The following is a 22,659-nucleotide window of genomic DNA, read 5'->3' as shown; positions in this document are numbered from 1 at the left end:
GGCCGGGCCGGGCCGGGCCGGGGCGGGCGGCGGCGGCGGGGCAGTCAGCCTGCGCGCTGGGCACCGTGCGGGCGTGCGGCGGCCGGCAGGGAGGCACGGAGGCAGCCAGCGTCCCCGCCACGTAAGTAGCTATTAATACGCCGGGGGGAGACGATGCCTTGCTGAAGGGGAGCGGCGCGGCCATCCCTTTCCTCCCCCTTGTCCTACCCCCAAGGGGGGAAAAAAAGAAAAAAAAAAAAAAGACTGAAGCAAAATCTGCTCCCTGCATTTTTTTTTTTAAACGATTCCAATTTATTCCGCACTCCCGGCCTTTCGCTTATTGCCCTTCCAGCCCCTGCAGCAAGAAGTCAGCCCCCTTCTCGCCGTGCTGGTTTTTCTTTTCTTTGTGCGTGAACTACACTAAAACCGCCGCGAAGGCAACGAGCCCGCGAACAAAAACCCGCTGCGCAGTGGAAACGTGCGAGCGTTCCTCTTCCCTCGCCCGTGGTTGCACTTTTTGTTCTGTCGAGGCGGCCACGACAACGACAGCGCGTTTCTTTTCGCCGGCGCGGAGCGGTGCGCGCTGCCCCGCGTTCCGCTGCCGTTCCCCGTTGCCTGCGCGGCTGCGGCTGCCGCCGCCGCCGGGGCGGCTCTGCCGAGCCTCCCGCCGAGCCGAGCCCTCTTTTGTCGGCCCGGCCGCTGCCCGCTCCAAGTTAAATGCTCCCTCGCTATTTCGCGGGGCATTTTCGGAGCGCCCCGGGCGCCAGCGGCGAGGCTCACACGCCATCTACAGCCCGGCGGCGGCAGCGCGGCTCTGCCTCGCCGTAGGAGAGAGAAAGGACGATCCCCGCTGCGCGCAGCGCGTTACCTAACCTTTTGTTTTCGCCCGCCCTGCGCGCCCCGCGGGAGCGGCGGCCGCCGAGGCCCGGCCGCGCCGCTCCGCGCCGCCGCCGCCGCCCCCCCCCAGGCACCGGCCGCCGCCGCCCGCCCCCGCTGCCGCCGCCGCGCTGTTCCGCGCCGCTCCGCTCCGCGCCCGGCCGCCGGCGGGAACAAAGGGCCGCGGGCTGAGCGCTCTCTCCCTGTGCCCAGGACGCGGCGCTGAGGCTGGTCGCCCGCCGCCGCCGCGCTCCCGCCCCCCCCGCCACACAAAGGCAGCCGCAGCTGGACGGGCGAGGGACCGCGCTCCACGCCAGGGCTCCGGTGCAGCGTCTCGGCTGGTCTTCTCCATACTCATGAACATACAAAGGTCAACCCCTATCACGATAGCACGATATGGGAGACCGCGGAATAAAACCCAGGATTTCGAGGAGCTCTCGTCCATACGGTCCATCGAGCCAAGCCAGAGTTTTAGCCCGAATCTAGGGTCGCCGAGCCCGCCGGAGACCCCGAACTTGTCGCATTGCGTTTCTTGCATCGGGAAATACTTATTGTTGGAGCCTCTCGAGGGAGACCACGTTTTCCGAGCCGTACATCTGCACAGTGGCGAGGAGCTGGTTTGCAAGGTAATACCTCTCCTCCTTGTTCTCCCCCCGGGTTAGCCTGCTGTCGCGTGTTGGTTTCCCGTGTCTTGCAGGAGGGCCGAGCTCAATTATTAAACAGTTGAGAAACAAAAGGCAGGGAGACAGCGTTAAAGGCGCATCCTGTAACTTTTCCCTCTCTCTAGACAATGGCCACGTTATAGCGGTGGCCCGGAGCCAGTTCTGCCTTTTCCCCGGAGGATATTGTTCTGGAAAGAGCCGTCCTTTAAGTAGGTCTTAACGTGAGTTCAGATCAGGAGAAAGCCTCATCTTCCCCACTCTCACTTTTCAAAATGGAGTAGGGAATCCCCAGCTAATTTTAAGGTGTTGGGACCTGCTGGCTTCCTCGATTTTTCCTGTCCCTTGTTCTGTGAGTTGGGGTACCGAAGAGGATGGAGAAGCGGGGCGGGGGGAGATTGCCAGCAGCTTTGTCTTAGAAGTGATTTAAAAAAAATCCCCGTCGAATTAAGCAGCCTGAGCTCCCTCACCGTGGAGGTTGTTTGCAAACAGCATCCTCCCCCATTGCACAACCGAGCAAGAATAAAACCTGCACACCTACGGTTTTTAGAAGGGCAGACAAAATAGCTATCCCACTCCTCGTAGCCTGCCTGCTTTTCCCTGCCTCCTCCCAGTTTGCTCCTACTATTCAAAGGTGAGCTGTGGGAAAAAGAAACCCCCGTGCGTGCACATCTGTGGAGGGATGTTTTTCTCTTTTGGGGCTGAGGGAGTATTTTCCTTTGTTCCTAAATTGTGATTCTCATTGTCTGTAGAGAGCCAGACTTATGCCCGGCAAACTGAGGCAGTACCCAGTAGTTGTTTTTATAACTACGTAGCAAATTGCAACCTTGCAACGCACGCTGCAGTGTTTGTATTGTTCCCAAAATATGGAGTTGTGCCATTTGGCTGTCTTGGGCAAATTTCTGGTGTCAAACTAACTGCGAAACGGAAAAGTAGACGTATTACGGCTTATTTGTGTTTTGGGGATTAATGGTGGTATTACCGACTGTTTCATACTTTCTCATACTTGATTCATAAGAAGTTACGAACTAGCCTGTAGCAGGGAAGTGAAAATAATTGCTTCTGTTCGCTATTTGTAAAGATTGGAGTTCAGAGGGCAATTTAAATATGCTTACTGATCGAGTTATAAAACCTGATGTTAAGGCAAGCTAGGACTTTGTGTGATTATTTAGGGGGAAAAAAAGGGCCCGTGACACTGCAAAGGACTAATATTGCATGCTGAACTGAATGCTTTGTTACTAAACTGAAACAGAACATGAGAATTTCTAGAATGAAAGCCCTGCTCGGTGCAGTAGTACAGTAGTACAGCACTCTAGGACATTGGCATCTTTTCATGAAATAAACAGAGCCCACAAAGCTGCTGCTCTGCCTGAAATTATAGGTGAACTTGCATAGCAAGTAGTAACGCGGGGGCTATGCTCTTCTTTGTTTCCTGTTTGGTTTGCAGGATTAAGGCACTGTTTTGATAACAGTATGAACAGCGTAACTGCAGCTCACAAAGGGTGGACTTTATTTTTTTTCCTTCCCTTTAAGCTGTATGTTTTTGAGCTGATCCTGACATTTGAATAGTATCAGTTTTTCCATATGTGCGAGGCACTACTAGCTGTGCTCCAAAAATACGATCTCAGCCTGAATTGCTAGTTTGTGAATACACAGTTGTCAGTCCTGAACTCGGCTTAATTTAATGCGGGCTTTAAAATGCCTGCAGTATCGTGACTACTATTTGTCAAGTAGCCTTCCGGCTAAGAGACCTGCTATCTGGTATCTTATTGAAGATGCTCTTAGAGATTGCTTGCAGAAACATTGGTTTGGATAACAGACACATACTGATGATTCTCAAGATTCATTTGGCTGCACCCACTGACTGTACAGATGCCGTTATTTGCTTCAAGGCTCTGTGGCATCCAAACAATGGTAACTTCTCGCTTCCAATTCCCAGCAAGAACTAAATCAAACTGCAGCTTATTGGACATTTGCTGAATTGAGGCCAGGGATCTTAAAAGCTGTGATACAAAGAAGCCCTTTATAAAAGGTATGCTAGACTGTAGCAGTATGATAGCTTCCCATCTCCCCCCTTTCAAATGTAGTACTGGTACATATCCAGAACTACTTACTTAACGTAGTCTGAGAACCACAAAATGTAACTAATTTATATCAGGATAATCTGGTTAGGAGAGAATTCTGGAAAGGCTTTTTTTTTCACATCAGGGTTTGAGCTGCGTGAACGTTCCTGCTTAAATTTTATTTTATAGCAGCCGCTTATACAAGAGCCATTCACTTACAATGCAGTAGTTATGAGTTTTGAGATCCAAATGTCAATGAATTCTCCTCTGGAATGAATTACACACCAGGGATTTTAGCAACACTCCCTCCCCACCCCGGTTCTGCTTCCCTGGTGCACCGTGTCGCCAGAACGCCTCAGTGCTAATCTACCCCCCTCCCCGTAAAATGTGTTGGATCTGTTTGGCAGTCTGCCTTTAAGGTTGGTTTTGCCTGTGCTGGAGTATAGCAGCGCAGGTACGGGGTGGGGTGAGAAAGAGGTGTGCGAGGAGGGGGTGTCCCAGTTTCTTGGGGTTTGGGTCCTTTTCTGCAGAAGGAATTTATTAGGATTGTGCTCTGTAGCGTTAAATGACTCGGGTTTTGAAGCCTCAGGTAAAATTTTGATCGAATGGTATCTCCCTCACTCAGTTTTGAAAGCTTTTTAAAGCTTCAGAGAAAGCAGGGAGATTTGCTTCTTGGAGAGGATACAGATACCTGCTATTGGAATACAAATACTAGAGTAGAAAAAGAAGAAAAACAATTGCAGTTTAAACCAGTTGGGTAGAGACCTATACCAGTTCTTCATTTTTATGTTCAGTTAGAATGACACGTGACTACCTTAAATTCTTTTTACCAAAGTAACAAAACACCCAAGAGTAAGTTACATATTAATCGAATCTTTTTGCTGGTGGAAATGCTAATCCCTTGCTTTGTAGTACCTCTGGAGCAGGTATAATTAAGAATAAAAATCACTCCTATGAATACTTTGCTCATATTCTCTTTTAGCACACTGACTTCTGTTATTCTCAATGAAGTCTTTATTTTTTCTTGTAATGCGGGCATTTCTCAATTGACTCAAATACTGAATCATTCGTCATCACTAGATTATAGTAACTTTTTATATTTGGGTTTCCCAGCAGCCGTCTTTAATTCTTACAGCTCATTCATAAGATCAGTGATAACATACTTACTAGTAAAGGGACACTTTGCTTTTAGTGGAGCACTTGATTGAAATGCAGAGAGTTCAGGGTGGTTTTGTCTTTGCCTTTTGAAGGATGTTTGTCTGCACTCCAACAGGCAGGGCTATTTCCCGGGTTGTCCTTCTGATCTTATAAACAGCCATTGTAAAACTGAGACTTTGAAAGTGAAAGTGACTTTGCTGTTTGTCGGAGATGAAAGAAAGGCAGGAAGTAAATATGAATAGCAATAGATGATATTCTAAACCTGAAAATCCTTAAGGCTTTAATGGGCTAATAAAATCAAGAGAGGGAGAGGCATGTGTATCAGGGTGCATTTAATATGACGGCTTCTCTCAATACAAAGCTACTGGCTGTATTCTCTGTGAGTTTATTTGGATGGAAAATAGAAGATAAACACATTTCCTGAGTACTGCCCTTATACGTCAGCTGGTCTTCACAGTTTAATTCAGATTACGTTCTCAATTTGATGAGCTATTAGCTAATGAAACTGTTCTTGCTACAAGTTTTGAAGACTAGCCTTTCCTGTCAAGGTTACTCGTATCTTCTGGCTGCGGTTGTGTAGTCTGTTTTGTCTTGTCCTCAGTGCCTTGAGCTTGTGACATCCTGTTTACATCGGTGCAGCTTCAACAGCAGCATAAATTGTACTTAGAGATGGTTCTGTTAACAGAATTAGATGTACCATAACTTCACTGTCCTTCATGTCGCTAACCCTGGCTTTACTGTGATTATTTCTGCAGGTGTTTGATATTGGCTGCTACCAGGAGTTATTAGCACCATGTTTTTGTCTGCCTGCACATAAAAATATCAACCAAATTACTGAAATAATTCTTGGGGAGACAAAAGCGTATGTGTTCTTTGAAAGGAGCTATGGGGACATGCATTCATTTGTTCGTACCTGCAAGAAGCTTAAAGAAGAGGAGGCAGCCAAACTCTTCTATCAAATAGCTTCTGCTGTTGCACACTGCCATGATGGTGGACTGGTACTGCGAGATCTCAAGCTGCGAAAGTTTATTTTCAAGGATGAAGAAAGGTAAGAGTCTCCTTTACTTTACAGGTGGGGGTGCCTGAGGTCAGGTATTCAGAGTTACAGGATGCTGTGCCCTTCGTTGTCACCGTACCATTCGTTTGTGGTACGCAAGGTGTTACACCTTCTTTATTTTCCTCTGCAACCTGATCGTGGGATGGATGTGCCATTTTACCTTCTGGCTTAGGCTTTAAAGTAAGTATGGAGTGTGGTTTGCATCTGTGCCTGGCCTCTGCATCGCCACCTAGAGGAGCACCCTCATTCCTGAGGAGGGGACGTCTCTGGGAGGAAGGCGCTGCAGAGATGTCTGGTGTAAGAGCTCCGCTATCGTGAATGCTTACTGGTGTTAAAAGAGGAAAGGAGCAAAAGATCCAGTATGTTAAAGAGGGTCGGGACTGAAATAGCTCATTCCAGTGAGGAGGCTTGAAGAGGAAGAACAGCCAAGTGGTTAATGCTGACGCAAGTTGGAGGGAAGGGCCGTCAGTGCTTCGAAGGACTGCTTTGAGGACAGCTGCTTGCTTTCCGTGCTGGAAGGGTCTGGAGGCTGCTTCTGAGAGTATTATGTGGTCACTACTCATACTAAGACTAAAACTGCCCTGCTGAGTGGGTGCCTGTTTTTAGTATGAGAGCTGTTGTGGTACTTGGGGAGCTGCTTCTTTTCTTTTTTTTTTTTATTATTATTATTATTATCTCCTCCCTGCACACCCTCCTCTCAATAACTGAGTGGTAAATGATTTGGGGAAGGAGTATGGGAGGACAGGGAATGCAGTAATGCTGGATGCTCTGGGTATATTGTTGAAGTGATATTCCTGATGTTACATCATGTGTTTGCTTGCAACTTCCACATAAGGCACCAGAGTAGTAAACACTGCCAGAGTAATGTCAGGCTTTCACAGAGGGATTAAATTGGAAGATGACCATTACAAAAAAAATGAAACTAAATGGGGACAGGGCCTGCCTTTGTGCTTCTTCATGTCTTGGTAGAGGATGGGGAGATGTTTTTCCCTTTTAGTTAAATCCTATAAATTGTCTGAAAGCTTGTTCAAACTGTTGTGGAGTGAAATGGATGTTCTGGAGAGCTTTGTTAAAAATAACCAGTGCATATCAATTCCATTTGGGGCTGTTTGGGGAAGTTATAAGCAACAGCTGAGGCACATAAGTTTTCTACAGGCTCAGTAAGTCCATGATCTGAGAATTAGAAAAAGCTAATACACAATTCAGTCAGGAAAGAGAAGTTCCTGGCCTTAAAAGAGAAGTGACATCCATCTACCCTGTTTAACTATTCTCTACTGAAATTTTATCACAAGCTGTTTTGCAAAATAAACTTCTCCTTTTAATCTCCTTACAAACTGAAAAATAAAAGACATCTTTTCACTTCTTAATTCAGTTCAGCAAATAGCTATTCCTTATTTTTCAACCACAGCCCCAATATATATGGTTACCCTTTCCTTTTCTTCAGATAAAAAAGCCTAAAATGAAACTAGCTTAATGTCCATTCAGGCGAGTAAAGCAAAGCAGAGAGATGTAAACTGCACTTTCACAACTTTTACTCTGAGTTTAATAATTAAACACCATTATAGCACCTCTGATGCAGATAAGAAGGAAACTTGTAGAAAATAGTTGAGGGAGGGATTGTTTTCTCTTGTAGCTGATAACATCCTAACGTTAAAATGGATTTTTTTTTTTCTTTTCCTGGGGATATACGTAAACTTCTGTGGTTTTGCATGAAGGACAGGACTTGGAAAAGCCGCTGCAAGCGAAGGCAGCGTGAGCTGAGGGCAGTGCAGTGGGAGCAGCCGTGGGCCTGTGCTGAATGCTTTTGAACTCCTACCCTGCCGCTTACTAGGAACTGAATGCAACACGAGGCACAGGGCCAAATCCTTTAGCCACCCAAGAAGAGTGGTGCGTACTATAATAGCAGTGTTTGCTTTTATGAATGTTTTTAACGTAACTGTCATCTGCAAAATCACACAGTTACTCACTTTTGAACAGTGTCTTCTAATTATACAATAAGTCACTTTAAAGGTCAAAGAGGACTTGCAGGTTATTTTTAAGATAATCAGAGTGTGGTTTTCTCTGGATGTAATGTTGATTTGTAAGTAGAGAGGTATTGTAATCCTTTCTCTGCTAAATAAACAGAGATGAAATCGTGCGAGATAGTCGCTGTTTGGTTCCGTTTCTGTCTTTTTTTCACATGCTCAGATCATCAGAATGTAATCAGTCATCACTTTCAACCTGCTGCTATACTTAGGCTGAAAAATGTTGCTGGTCCTTCCGGGTTCACGGAGGTGTTTGTGTGTTGCTCGCACCCCTCCAAGCTCACGTTTCCCTGAGGCTGCCGGTGCTGGTGAGGATGCCGGCGTGCCGAGCAGCCTGCCTTTCAGAAGCTGCCATCGCCGGCAGTGCCTGGGAGACGGGTGCTGCACAATCTCTTGCTCTTTGATACTGGTAATGAACCGAGGGGGAAGAAAAGAGGTGAAAATGATGCTTTGAGAAATACGTGTGAACTCCACTGCTGCGTGTCACCTGTTCTTCTGAGCTCTTTCTCAGTAGTTCTTTTCCGAACTATTTCTTCAAGTCTGTTTTTCTGCAGTTCACCTTTAGTACCTACTGCTTTGAAAGTTTCTCTTCTCAGAGACTCTCACAGCTTTTATTTTGGTAGAAGAAAAGATGGGAAATATCCGGCATGCAGGCAACACATGAATGGAAAACTCGCTGCTGCTTGGTTTTTGGGTTTTTTTTTGTTTTTTTTTTTTAGTAAGATACTTGTCTGCTCTTAGCTGAGAGCTGCCAGACTGGAGGAGCTAGAGAGAATGTGAAGGATACATGGAAGCAGTTCCATTCGTTTAAAAAAGAAAATCAATTAAAGCATTTCTTAGTACATACTCCTTCCATTGATCCTAATAGTACCTGGTAGTTCGATATGAAATTGGTGCTCCTGGAGTTTTGCAGACAGGTGCATACAGCATTGAAACTCTTTCCACCCCATTCCCATTATCTAAATTACAGCTGGAATTTGCAAAGATTCAGGCTCCTGACCAAGCAGTGTCGTGAGTGCTCTTTGCTCCTAGTGATGTCGCTGCTAAGAATGCACGTGATGTTCTTGTGATGTACTAAGTCAAAGGTAGACTGCGATGGTGCGTTAAGTCTTACTCCTGCATATGTGTAAATACAGCAGCACTTAAAATGAAATCCAAAATTCCACAGTGTGGAAACAAACAAAACCAATTTGTCTGTGTTTCAAGGTACTTTACCTATAGCTTCTTTTAATCCTGAACTGCAGAAATTTTGAAGATACGGTAAATTGCCTTCCATGAAAATGATGTGTGCTGTTTCCAAGCACCTTAGGTCTTTTATGGTGGTTTTTTGTTTTGTATAAAAGAAGGTTGGGGGGTTGTGTTTTTGGGGGGGAGGTGTGTCTGTGGTTCCATTTGTAAACAATAGGTGAAATAGCCAGTCTTGTAGTATTGAAATTTCAGAGTTAAGCTCCTTAAACCTGCAGCTGATCTTGATGAACCAGAACTTCTAAGGCATTACAGCATGGCTGGAAATGTTTTGTAAGACTGGATTAGCAAGCAGCAGCACATCCATTAAATGAGGGCAGTGACTTTCAGAGCACTGAAAATATGGAAAACAACACTGACTTGCCATGCTGAGTCTCACTGGACTTTCTAAACTAGCTATAAGATTCTTGAATACTTTAAAAATTGGGTCCTTAACCTTCTAAATAAAACTTGAATCCAAAACATTGGAGGTGAGCTAAGGTAAAAATTGTGGGTTTGTACGTTTTCTGCCTCTGTCCATGTTGGTAATTTTTTCTTGCCCTGGCTATTAAGCCAGGTCAGTGTTGATGTCGTGAGGCTCTTGCTTTTGATTATTTTTGCTGTGGTCATGTCATGGTATTTACAGTTTTCCTTGTACAGCCTGTCCTCATAGTAGGCCCTTGGGCAGAGCGACTGTGCCCTTCTCCTAGCTGGTGTCCCACAACGATGTTGCAGAATGGGCAGGGCTTTTTGGGTTTTGCTAAAAATAGCACTATACACAGTATATAGCTAATAAAACAGTTCATCAGTCTGATATATAGCAGATGCTTTGAGAAAGAGCCACCTCAAAGATCTCAGAATTAAATCAAGCATTTCTGTGTTGGTTGTTCCAATGGTTTTCTTAATACAAGAACATTTCTGCTGTCAGGGAATTATTAATTTCTTTAGTGCGTTTTTAAGCCTTTAATTATATTAAAATACTAGCTGTCGTAATATTTGAAGCTTAAAGACCTTGTACATTCATCATACTTGTTGAAGGGAAAATTAAAATAATTTTGGTATTAGATATTGTAATTTTCCTGTATTCTTTGAGTAAATATGAGGCAGGTGGGATTCAATAAAAATAAATAGAATTTGACAGTTTTTGCTCTGCACCGGGAGAATGCAGCCAGTACAATACACTAATTTAGAAAGCCTGTGTTAGCATAACATATTTATTTGGTGCTCTTAGAATGCTTTTTTTTCTTTTTTTCCTCTAGAATTTCTCAGCTTTGAGTGGATGATGCTTTAAGGTGACCTAGTTATGTTGTTTGCAATCCTAGTGATACAAACTTGATCCCACAAAAAAAATACAGAATGCATATACCGACCTTTTTCCAAGTAGACCTTTCATTTTCTTATAGTTAGTAGTAAGTTTCCTCCCCAGCATTTGTCAAATTTTAATGCGGTCAGCTGCTTTTTCCCTGTGGTGTTAGAACTTGCTGTTTTACTTACAATTCTATAGAGAACAGGTAAGTTAACACTTTCCCTAAGTCCTAGAAAGAGAGTGGAAGAAAATCAAACAAAATAGGAGTGCTCTTTAAATACCAGAAGATTTAGAAATAAAACCAGTCTTCATCTGTTTTTGTCATTTAAGCACTTCACAGTACCCTGAATGGGGCCACAGGACCAAAGAACATAACTTCTTCAGTAGTGGAGAATCATAGGTCAGATTTCAACCCAGAAATTACTATTCCTAGAATATGGGGAGGAAGGCAAATTTCTTCACTGGCAGCAAATCTCTGCTGTCAGACTTAGGACAGAGGATGAAGCAGTTGCAAAACTGTTTTCCGCAGAAGGGTTCGTGCTTCCTTTTGCCTTCATGTGGTTTGGTTACTAAGCATCTGTTTTCTCCCGGTGTTCCTGGGAGCAATGCACTCTGGATTTCTTGGGTATGCGGTACCCTTCCCAGCGGGGCGCGGGAGGCTATCTGCAGATGTCGAACATCACACCAGCTCTGTGAAGTGATAAATCTCCTCCCGAGGGCATAGATGGTCATAGAGGTTAAGTGCTGCACCTAAGGTCATAAATGAAAGCAAGAGCCAGGGAAAAGTTGGCTGCTGGCTGGCCCCGGGATGAGAGCAGGAGCTCCAATGGACCTTGAGTCAACTTAAGGCCCTTCAGTGAGACCTGAGTGGTGAGAGCCTTTGCTGTAGTACCCAGCTGTGGAGTTTGCAAAGGTTTCCTCGGGCTCTGCTATATTTTGGTATTTGGCTCATAGTTTGACCTGTATCTTTTCTTCTTCACGCTGTCTTCACTCTTCTCCCTTTGCAGCTTTATGCACTCGCTCTGCTGAAGGGTGCTGTTGAGGTGCAGCCCAGTGCCGTGCTTGGAGCAGGAGGGGAGTCCTGCTTGGGGGCCTGTGCTTAGGCTGGCCTGCACTGCTGCAGGTTGTCCCCATGTCCTGCCCAGCCTCCCCAGCCACGCTGTCTTGACTTTCTGAGAGGTGCCTCTGGCTGAACGCTGTGTTACCTGTTGGCTGCAATGCCTGCCATGGTTGGGTGCCCATCATGAGATGCCCATCACAGGATTGATCTCTCTGCTGATAGGTGCTTTGCAGTCCCTGGAAGTAGGGGACATCTTGCATCAAGAGCTCAACGGCTGGTCATTTTGAAGACTTGAAAGCCTCCATCCGTAGACTCGGTGCAAAATACTCCATGTTGACTTTTGAGCAGAGATTGAGGATGTCTGCGGATGTCTGTGCTGGGGGTGAGGAGGGGAGGCAGGGAGCCTGGCTAGCAGCAGCTGCAGTGAACAGTCATGGTGAAATTCTTCTGCTGCCTTTTCTTCTAATTGTCTTTATTATCACACTGTGAGATTACTTCAGGCTTGGGAGGGAGAGGAAAGGTGGAGATTGTAAACAGGAGACAACCTGGGGCATATTTAGTCTTAAGCACCTGCTCTTTGGCAGATGTATATTGCTTGGAGGCAGGTTTACAGACATCTAAGCAAAAGGTTTCCAGTGGGGTTGTGAAATAATGGCCCTGCTTTATCTTAGAGGTGCTGAGCACCTACTGCAGGCTCAGAAAGTGTAGGGCTTTTTTCACAACATGCAGTTATGTTAACAAAATAAAATTTTGGTCTCCTTTCCCTGTGCAGCTTCACCGTGCGTCGTATGAAAAGACCTAGAAAAGATGGCGAACACAGCATACAGTTGGCAGCAGAGCCTTTTAAAACTCTGACCTTCAGTGTGATCTAAAAAGCTAAAAGTGAGGTGAAGTAGCTGCTCTGAGCCAGATGCTTATCAAATAATGGACTGCTCACAGTATTGTAACTGAGCCCCTCTGTGGAAGGGTCTGCATCAGATTTCAGATCCCGCACCCCAACACATGCATTGCTACCTACCTACTTTTTGGTGAACGTGTTGTCTCCTTAGGCAATAAGGGCATGGAAGAAGCTAAGCATATGGCATACAGGACAGGCTGTTGCCAGCAACCCTATTTGAGCGTTGTAAAGCTGAGGTCTTTGGGGCCCCAGCCCTTCCTGGAGGTGTGTGAGGGGGTGATCTCGGACCATTTTTTGACGTGGAATTCTGCAGGAAAAAAGCCAGTTTAAAACAAGTTAAAAGCCCTAAGTTGCTGGGTCCTGCACATCAGGAAGGGGGTGCGGGGCAGGGCTGAGTGTGCTGGTAGCATCCCTGTGGAGGAAGGGTGGGGGATATGTAATTTTTAGAGGCTTCCTCATTCTGCGGAAGTACCAATGAGGGAATCTTCCCTTAGGAACAAGGTTCATCCTGTAAACCTGTGCTGCCTGTGAGTCCCAGTTGTCTTTTGAAACATATCCTTGAGCCTGTTTCATTATGCAAGAGATGGTTTGTCTGACAGCCTTTGTGCAGGGTTTGGGGTTTTTTTTCCCCTGAAGTTGTGTAGGATGTTGTGTGGTGAACTCCCAGGCTGTGTGCTGTTACGCACTGGAAGGGATCTTACAGTGAAAGGAGCAGGATTTAAATTGATGGCGTAACATTTCCCCTCTGATCCCATATGCCTCACTGCCCTCGGAGGAGATAGGGTAGTTCTGAGTTCAGAACGAGTCTTTGCACCAAGCTGCAAATCATTTGCACAGAGTTTCGTTAGCCACCTTCCCCATCTCACTGTCTCTGCGACAGCAGCCTACTTCTGCATTATTTAGGAGAGATTCCCTTAGTTAAAAAAAAATCAATTGGCAAAAGATAACTGTTTCCAATGTCGAGCTTCCCTTTTATTTTTTTTTTTTCTCTTCTTGTGACTCTAATAGCATGATTGCATTCATGCTTGTCTCTCTTTATGATGGGGTGCTAGCAACTGACCTTGATTAAATGACCTGTAAATTATTGGCCACATAGGAGCAATCCCTGATCTGCTGGACAGTTGATGGCTTGAGTGCCTCTACCTAGGGAAAGGCTTTCCCGGCCTCAGTCAGAATCATGTTGAAATAGGAGATAGCATTGCTTGGGTGCCTTCATTTTTTTTTTTTTTTTTTTTGTGTGTGTGTAGGGAGGAATATTGTGAGGCACCTCTTTCCTTTAGAAGTTGCTGGTTTATATTTACCTGCAGACATATTAATAAAATGGCAATTCAGATGGCAGCGACAGTTGTTTTCTGATCTCTGGAGGTATGAGGCTGCTATATAGAATCTCTAAATCTGGATCATCTAATTTGGACCCACCCTGAATAGCAAGTTGATGGTGTACCTGGAGTGGCCATAGCAGGATGGCTCCTTCCATCTTCTCCCAAAGCAGCTGATGTGGCTGTCATCTGGGGGGTGGTGCTGTACTAAAATTGTGGGTCTGGTCTGCAGTTAGGGTTTCAAAATGGTAGTGGTGGCTCAGCTGTGGTTCAGGTGTTATTTCCCATACAGATGGCTTTGGGGACAGACTAGAAGCAACTGCTTTCATTGACTCAGGCATGGGCTCCTTTACTACTGACTGTTTATTCACTGCAGTGGAGATATTTTCCTCTGAAACACTCAGACTTTCAGTCAGTATTTCTGCTTTAAATGTTCCAGACTTTTTTTTTTTTTTTTCCTCCTGCCTTATGAGCTTAGAGCCCTCTGAATAATTCCACTGATTTTGGTATGGAAATTGTGTTTGCTTTTGGAGAGCAAGTGTGAATGTCGGGTTCTTACAGCCCTGGCTTCTGTGTCAAAAGGCAGGATAGCAATTTGCCAGTAGCCCCTAAGCTCTGCAGGGAGGAATAATGCGAATCACTCTGGAAAAAAAGTGTAGGATGTGCAACAAAGCTGTCTGCCAGAGACGGGTGCTAACTCAGGAGGTTGCATTGAAGAATCTTCTGGAAGACGTTTAATTGATTAGGTTTTGTTACATTACTGAAGAGCAAAGTCTGAATGCAGTCAAGTAATGAATGGCATATTGATAAGAAATTCAGAGTGGTATTGTTTTTCATGGGTTTCCCTGACGGTTTCTATGGGGACAAAGACGCATTTCCCGTCTGAGTGCTGCTGCTGCCCTCTGATTGCACTTCTGTGGTTTCATTCACCAGTAATGGGGAAGCATTCATAGGCAGAATAGCTTCCCCTTTTTAAATAGCCATGATTCAGGGTTGTATTTTTTTTTAATGCATTAGACTAATGCAGTGTTTTATCAATGATCTGATAGATGCATAATGCTCTTTTTCCAAGTGCTTATTCAGGGTCTGCATTAAAACTTGAAATTATGTACTGTAATTACGTAAGCCCTGACAAAAGTCTTTGTTGCCCTACAGTATGTGTACAAAGTGATTCTCATCCGGCTTTGGCAGTAGTTTACATTTGAACTTTAGGGATTAATTTTGTTGCAAACATTTCAATGGTTGAACTCGAGTGCTGATGCTTTTGGAAAACTTTTTTTTCTCTTGTGGGGGTCCTTCAGTTGACTGATGTGAGTTAATTATTTAGAGAATAAGAGTTTTTTAGAAATGTGACTTTAAAAAAAAAAGAGAGAATGATTTTTGTTTGTCCTTTTTCTGCTCTGTGATGGGAGGGCACTTCAAAGCTGATTGTGATTTCACATCTCAGTGTTTGGTTTTGAGTCTGTCCCTTGCCTGCCAAGTGTCGAATTTAGGGTTGTCCGGTTACTCTGCAATTGGATGCACTCCCCACCCTTTGCTGTGGACGTTTTGTATTCTCAGAAACTACTTGCAATTTTGAGGGTCTGTTTGTTGTTGTTGGCTTCTATTCTTTTTCCTGGATATTTGATTTCAGTGTTTCCTCTGAGAGAGAGTGTGTGGGGGAGAGAGAGATTGCTTCTCATCCAGTGTGTCTCTGCATTTCTGTGTATTTAGACTCCCCTCTTTCCTGTTCCCCTCCACCCCCCCAAAAGAAAAATATCTCTGGCTTGCAGAAAACAGAGCTCTTTTAGGCAATGCTTGAAAAGTGGAGGAAGGGAAAGCCAGCCAGAGCTGGAAGCTGTTTCTCGCAGAGATGGGGTGCTGCGCGCTGGGAAATAGCAGTTCCTGAGCCAGGCTGCTCCTTTTTGATTGCCTGAAAAAAACCAAACGTGAAATGATTGCAAAAGGGGAGTGAGACTTGCCGTTTACACCTGTGTATTACCCAACTGTAGTGGGATTACAGACTGTTCTGTATGGGAGGCTGAGGCATGTCAAGTCATCCGTCACTGGTGAAAAGAGGCTGGAGTGGGTCTCCCCAGCCCCGGTGCGGGCTCGCGGTGAGGGGTGCCGGCAGAGCCGAGCCAGGGCCCTTGGCAGCAGCAGCTCGTGGGCAATTCTGTGCGTTGGCTGTGCCGAGCCGGCGAGCCCTTCCCTTACTCCTGCACTCTCCTTGCTGTCAGGATGGAAAACCTGCGTTGTCACCTTCTGCAAAGACGCCCAACCTTACAAATGAAAATGGCAACCCCCGAGTTGCTTCTGGTGGTAACTGGGAGGGGGAGAAAGTCACGCTGAGGCTGTGTGTCTGGCACTACGTGCTCAAGAGATGCGGCTCCTGGAGTTTGCGAGGGAAACGCGTACCTGCGCGGAGTGCTGTGCCCGGTGCCGTACCTGTGCTGGAGCACCGCCTCGTTGCAGAGGAGCCATTTCACCACTTGCACCTTGTACGCGAGGGTGTTACTGGTTGAGGGTTTGGGGGCTGGCAAGGAGGGAGGAGGAGGACTGAAGGTTGTGTTTTTGTTTAATTTGGGACCTTTTGTTTCCTCAAAGCCTGTCAACTCAGCAGGATGAAAAACCTGGTTAGAGTGTTTGCTTCATTTGGCCACAGCTTATGGAGGAGCAGGCAGATAAGGGCCAGCTGTTGTTCCATTTGCTTGCTTAAACAAAACCTGCTGTAGCATGCACGGAGGGCTGCAGGCTGCAGCACCTTGCAAGAAAAGCAAGACAGAGATAAGGCTTTTGTATGCTGCTTCTGTTTTATTATCAAGAAACGATTTCTCCTGTTGGAGAACAAGATGAATTTTTTTGACACACCTTGCAGTCTGCTCTTTGTGGTTTTGTACTGCGACCATTGTAGAAAATAAGAGATTAGGGAATTCCAATAATTTTCTGTAATATAAAAGCTTCTCGTTGAACTGTTTTTCTAAATTCTTCGGCAGCTCTCAGAAATGTAAAATAGGATGGGAGAGTAAACAGCGTTTCCCTGCGCTGTTGACGCTGGGATGGCAGGAGAGCGTGTGTGGGGGGTGAATTCCCTCCTGTAAGTTGTTTATAAATAGCATGCTCTGCCCCGCTCCCTGTGTGTGTGTGTGTTCTGCTTCTGTTAGTTAGCAGGAGTGAGTCGATGCTTTCCTGTCTGGCAGTTCAGTGACTTAATGCATGTTTGAGTAGCTGGCCTCACCGTTTTATTGCTACACATACTTTTCTATGGAAAAACTGAGGTGGGCTATGCAAATGGAACCACAACTCATGTCCCTGCCTTCCCTTTCATTTCCTCCTCTCTGTTCTCAGCCCTCCTTGGTGTGTTTTTCTCTCTGGGCATTCCTCCTCGCTGCTCTTCCCATGCTGTGCAGGTGCAGTAACGTGTTGAAGCTGAGCGTCATGAAGGGACTCTTCTCTAGTCACTCTCTTGTTTTGGACCCTCTGAGCTGTGTACCGAGGGAAATTGCTGTGGTCTTGATAATGGTAGTTAAGTTTCTCCTTGCAGCCAGCTTCCTGTGTGAGGTATTGCTGCTGTAAAGTATTGTTTGAGTGCTAATGAGGGGTTGTCCATTGCCAGGAGAAGTGCTGTTAGGCTGGCAATGGGTAATTAATCAGGAAGCAGGTGTGTTGCGCAAAGCCCGTCAGCATCCGCACTGGAGGAGAAAACACTGGCCTATTTAAGAAGAGAAGGAGCTGCCTTGACACACCGTGCTTGGAAGCCAGGTATTCTGAATTCTGTATTTATGACTTCCTGATTCGAGGCACGTTGCCAAAGGGGCTTTCACCTCTGCTGGTAAACGTCTCTAGCTGTTGAAAAGGTCCAAGTGTCATTATGAGAGTTTATGGCACAGTTGCCTCGGGAGTACTCCACGGAGTAAAATGCTCTTCTGTTGGTTCAAAGAAGATAGTGCTGAGCTGCCCTGGAACCCGGTCTAAGCCAGAGCTGGCCCAGCTGTCTTTTGCAACTCGGGCCCGAGCAATGTTGTCTTCTGTAAACATTTAAGAAACAGGGCTCTCCTTGTCTGTTTTAATGTCTGTTAAATGATGTGCTTTAGTCAAGAGATGCGAGTTCTGCTTTCTGGGATGAAGTTCAGTCCTGCCTGTGAATGTCTGCGGTATGGGAACATGGCCATGACACAGGGCTAAGAGTGATCGTACAGACCGGTGAGGCTGAGGGACGAGGACAGTAATGCCTAAAGTTGAGTTATGATCCCGAGTTGTTGAAAAGAAAGCCTGCACTACTGCTAGGTCACTCTTCCATCCAGATGCACTGGACAAGGCCTGTTGCGTTGTAGTGATTCTGCTCTCAAAACTAATCATTGCCGGCAAATAGTCGAAAGGCTAATCGGTAATCCTTTTGGATGCCTTTAACAGGGACAGATTTTTAAATATACTTACAGATGATAGCAGTGAGAATTTAAAAGGAAAGAAAGGTTATGTTCATCTAGTGCTATGACAAGCAACTCAGCATCATTTTCTCTGCTCCTGTGTGATATCCATAAGGGAAGAAAATTCTCTTGCAGCGATAATTACTGCAGCACAATGGCAAGTTCACGGTGCTTTGCAGGCAGAAGGAGTTTGCAGTCTAGGTAAGGCATCCCTGTCATCTCTCTGCAAGCCCTTTTCTAGCCTCTCTGTTCATTCCAATGAGAGGATCTCCTTTGGTTCATCTGGGTAGATAAGCTTGCTGTTAATCTTGGCGGCATTCAGCTCACCTGACCTCCCTTTGCCCAAAGGTCTATTTAGGAAGACTGAAATCTGTTAAAATTGCTCTTCCTTAATGCTGGGATAAAGAAAAATGTTGGCTGGTCAGAGGGATCATTTAGGGTCAGAGTGACCAGTTTATTCCTGTTGGACCTTGTGGAATTACAGGTGCAAGTAACTGCTCACCAGTGTGAAGGTGTCAAACTAATCTTGTCTAGTTAGGGTTAGGCTTGTATTTGGGCATGAGTCCTACACAGGTACATTAGAGTGCAGCCAACACAGAAAAAATCTTGAGGTTTATGTCTCCTTTTGGAAATCATGTCTATGTAAAATTTACCAAACACATGAATATGGCAATTATTTTTAAGACCTTACTAGTGAGTTTACCGGACATAACTGTATTTGAAATCTTGTAGCTGTGTGTGTGGCAATATTCCCTATGTCTCTAATATCTCTAACCAGTATAGAAGAGACAGTATCGCTTATCTGTAACAAGTGCTGTGAGTGGGACTTTAAACTCAGGCACTCTGCGGCAGTTGAGTTTTGTAGAGTATTACTCTTATAACCATGTAATTGCAACAGCCAGGAATTTGTGTTTTGATGTTTACTTACCTTGATGGTTTTGGTCTTTTTTGCCCGCAGGACTAGAGTGAAATTGGAAAGCCTAGAAGATGCTTATATTTTAAGAGGAAATGATGACTCTCTTTCTGATAAGCATGGATGCCCAGCCTATGTGAGTCCAGAGATCTTGAACACAAATGGCAGCTACTCTGGCAAAGCAGCGGACGTATGGAGTCTAGGTGTCATGCTTTATACCATGCTAGTTGGACGCTATCCTTTCCATGACATTGAGCCTAGTTCCCTCTTCAGCAAGATCCGTCGTGGGCAGTTTAACATTCCAGAAACTCTATCCCCCAAGGCGAAATGCCTCATACGTAGCATACTGCGTCGGGAGCCATCGGAAAGGCTGACTTCACAGGAAATTCTGGACCATCCGTGGTTTTCTACAGATTTTAATGTATCGAATTCAGGATATGGTGCTAAGGAAGTATCAGATCAGCTGGTGCCTGATGTCAACATGGAAGAAGACTTGGACCCATTCTTTAACTGAGCACAAAGACTGGTGTTCAGAAGGTACACAACCTGGAGATGGACACATGAAGGAGCCCTTCCTGACCGTGTTAAATCACATCCTACATCAGCCTAGCTTGGTAGCAAAAGACACTCAGAGGTCCTCGGATTGAGAAGGAACCTCCACAAGGAGCTAATATAACAAATGTAGCATGGGGACAGATTGGGGGGGCGGGGGGAGCTTGCTATCAGGTTAGATTGATTTGGAGGAGAAAAGGCAGCATGGAGCAATTGTAGCTTCTCACCTTTTTGGAGCCAAGGAGACTGCACATGCCAATTCTGGTGCAGCTGTATCACTCCTGTTTCTGTTCCATTAAAAATAGTGGTAACTCACAACAAATAGAAACTTTTTTGCCTCAGCTCACATCTTGGCATCGCACTGTTAGATATTTAACTTCAGCCATTATTCAGGGAAAGTACAATTGGCTAACATTTTTTTTAATCGGATGTCTAATAATTAATGGGATTAATTTAAGAAAAAAATTAGGTGCACAAAGACGGACATGAAAAGTGGGTGCTAAAAACAAACAAAATTTCAGTTCATGTCTCTTGATAGCTATTTTCAACTCATTTCTTCTAAATAAACTACTTAATATTCTTGTCAGGAAATGACATTTTAATGCTTTGTTCCCTTAAGGGGAAGTAACTGTCATTTAACAAGCTGTTCTGTTTTGTGTCAAATGGTTTGTTGCAGGAAGCTATTATAACTCAAACTTCCAGATGCATTACTGCTATAATAGAGGAAAAAAAAAAAAAAAAGAAGAAAACTGTATAATTTTTTTTTTTTTTTTAAGATATGAGATACTGGCTTCCATATCTGCCATGCTGCACGTATATGACTAGAGGGGGCAGAAAGCCCTTAATCGTGTCTTTATCTGAGAACCGATCTCTTCTTTAACCGACTGGCCCACGTGTAAATAGAGGGCTCTTTATTATTGAAGAAGAGTATTGTGGGTTTTTTCTTTGAATTCCTCTCAACTTGGGAAAAGAATTGTTTGGGTTTGATTTTTGTTTATGTCCAGAATAAGAAATAAGAGGGTATTAATAAGCTGAACATTTATATTACAGATATTCCTCTTGAAACATACACAGTAATATGCACCTTTTGTATTGTCAAGACTTATTCTATTTATTGAAGAAAATGTCACAGTAGTGATGTATTAAGCCAGTACTTCAATTACGGGTTGACTTGGGATGACATGTTACATGCTGTAGTTAACACACTTCTTTTCTGTTCAGGTATTTCTGTCCCTAAATAACTTTTTATTTAGCTTCTTTTTCTAGATAGCTTTATTTGATTTAGACTGGCAAATGTTTTTATTACTGCTTTTATATTGCTGTATGATATTGAAATCTCTTGGCATAAATATTTGTGTTTCCAGTACCTCAGTTGTTCTGATATTACTGCCTGTATACGTTTTGTGAAGTGGTCATGTTTTTTGGGTAGGTACATGTGGACTCTGTAGTATGTAAATGTTACTTGAATTTGTGCTTAATTATAGTATGTGGCATGTGCGTACAGCTACTTGGCATTTGACGTATGGATGCTATTTGCCTGCCTTGCAGGAAAGTTATGGTCCCACTCTCAAGAGGATGATGTTTCACAGTTCTTTATCAAGAGACAAAGCTAGCTGCAGCTGACCTGCCTTGGTTCTATTTTGGTAACTAAGAATATAAAGGAGTAATGTTTTTACACTCTGAAGATGGTGCTGTGTCAAGAAGGACTTTTTTTTATTTTATAAGTTCCTTATAGGAGGAAAGATTGGTGATGTGCATGGTGGGGTTTTACTGCCTCTGGTGCTTTGTCATGTATTTGGTTTAATGTTTTTGTCCTAATCTCTTCAATAAATAAAATTGTGCATATTTAACTAAACTTCACTGGTGAACGATGTTCTTACTGAATGTCTGAGGTGCTGCAGGAATTTGCTCCGTTAGGATCATTTAGCTGGTATTTTTTGTGCTGCTAACAAGCTCTTGCCAGACCTGTGAGCTGAGAAAGCTTAGCACTTACATTTACAAGGTAACACTGTAAGCCTTTTCATCAAAAATTTTACTGTTTGCTATGAATGAAACTGGCTTTTATTTTGTTTGTTTTCTTTTGGCTTGTCCCTACCATTTATCAAGCCCATTTACCTTTTTCAAGGAGGGTATTGAAATGCAGTGAGAACTGTGTCTTTTTGGTGATGGAGGCTCTTTGGCTGATGAAGAAAGAGACCAAAATGGAGCAAGCTGGCACTTGCACTTTCCAAAGTCCTAGAAAAATGTGCATCTTGCATTTGCACCTCAATTCTAGAAAGGATGGATCTGGAATAGCACCTCCTAATTTACTGTCTTTTATTTAAGGCCAGGTTCTGTTTCTGTCATTCATCTGGAATAATAATTTATAGATGCAGATAGTGAGATCCCATAGAAGTGTATGTGGAGTAATGAGGTGCTTTGTGAACACAGCAGGACAGATGAATCCTGATCCATTAAGAAAAGACCATTTGAATTGGGCTTTGATTTCAAACAGGATGCAGCCTGTTTTCAGCAGTTCTATGGTTTGAAAAAGCTATAGGCGGCTCATGATCACCCCTAAAGAAACGCCCAGCCCCAAACCTCTCCACTTGAAAATAAGAGTATAGCACCAAAACTGCTAGCAGAGGGAATACTGTTAGGCTGGCTAACTTTGTACTACATGATTTCATCCTAGGTAATTCCTGGCATGTGTTGAATATTTCAGTTGGTAGGTTGAGAATTAAAACCATTGATTATAGCACCAACCAGAAATGTTATTAACATGTAGAAACACTTGAAGATCAGTTTTTAAATGATCTGTATGCCTGCAGCCAAAGTTTAAATTACTTGAAATTCTTTCAAATCAAACTCCCACAATAAATGTGCTTTATAGAAAAAAGCAGATTGTAATCAGTCATAGAGAGAAGGGGAGGGGGAGCAGTGAGGATTTCCCTCTCCCCCACTAAAACTTATGTGAACGGCTTCTGTTCTGTTTGGGTGGAAGTAGTTAGACCTTATTTTACAGCAACCTGCACGCTTGCTTTTTCACTGCCAGTAATTACATGAAAAATGTAGCTGACTAATGACTGCTCGTTTGCAGTGAATTTTTTATTCAAGGCAAAAGCTTTCTTGGTGTTGCTGTGGAAGAATCCTTTGGCAGCTGAAGTCGGCTTTATAAAATCCTAA

General features: G+C 44.4%; 1 protein-coding gene across 2 annotated transcripts; it reads left to right on the top strand.

Annotated features, from left to right (window-relative positions):
* Nucleotides 1-10: 10 nt before the first annotated feature.
* On the top strand, nucleotides 11-21,349 carry TRIB2 (tribbles pseudokinase 2). Of its 2 annotated transcripts, XM_052809623.1 has the most exons (4): nucleotides 11-121; nucleotides 1,069-1,481; nucleotides 5,491-5,783; nucleotides 18,988-21,349. In XM_052809623.1, the coding sequence occupies exons 2-4, from the start codon at nucleotides 1,212-1,214 to the stop codon at nucleotides 19,454-19,456; spliced, it is 1,032 nt and encodes a 343-aa protein (XP_052665583.1). In that variant the 5' UTR covers nucleotides 11-121; nucleotides 1,069-1,211; the 3' UTR covers nucleotides 19,457-21,349. The 2 variants fall into 2 exon arrangements, with proteins under 2 accessions (XP_052665583.1, XP_052665581.1); XM_052809621.1 differs by lacking the exon at nucleotides 11-121 and having other exon boundaries at nucleotides 963-1,481.
* Nucleotides 21,350-22,659: the final 1,310 nt, after the last annotated feature.

This window comes from Harpia harpyja, chromosome 15 (genome assembly GCF_026419915.1).
Source record: "Harpia harpyja isolate bHarHar1 chromosome 15, bHarHar1 primary haplotype, whole genome shotgun sequence".
In the NCBI taxonomy this organism is placed as follows: Eukaryota; Metazoa; Chordata; class Aves; order Accipitriformes; family Accipitridae; genus Harpia; species Harpia harpyja.
Note: the sequence above shows the minus strand (reverse complement) of the source record. Positions and strands in the feature narration are given on the sequence as shown.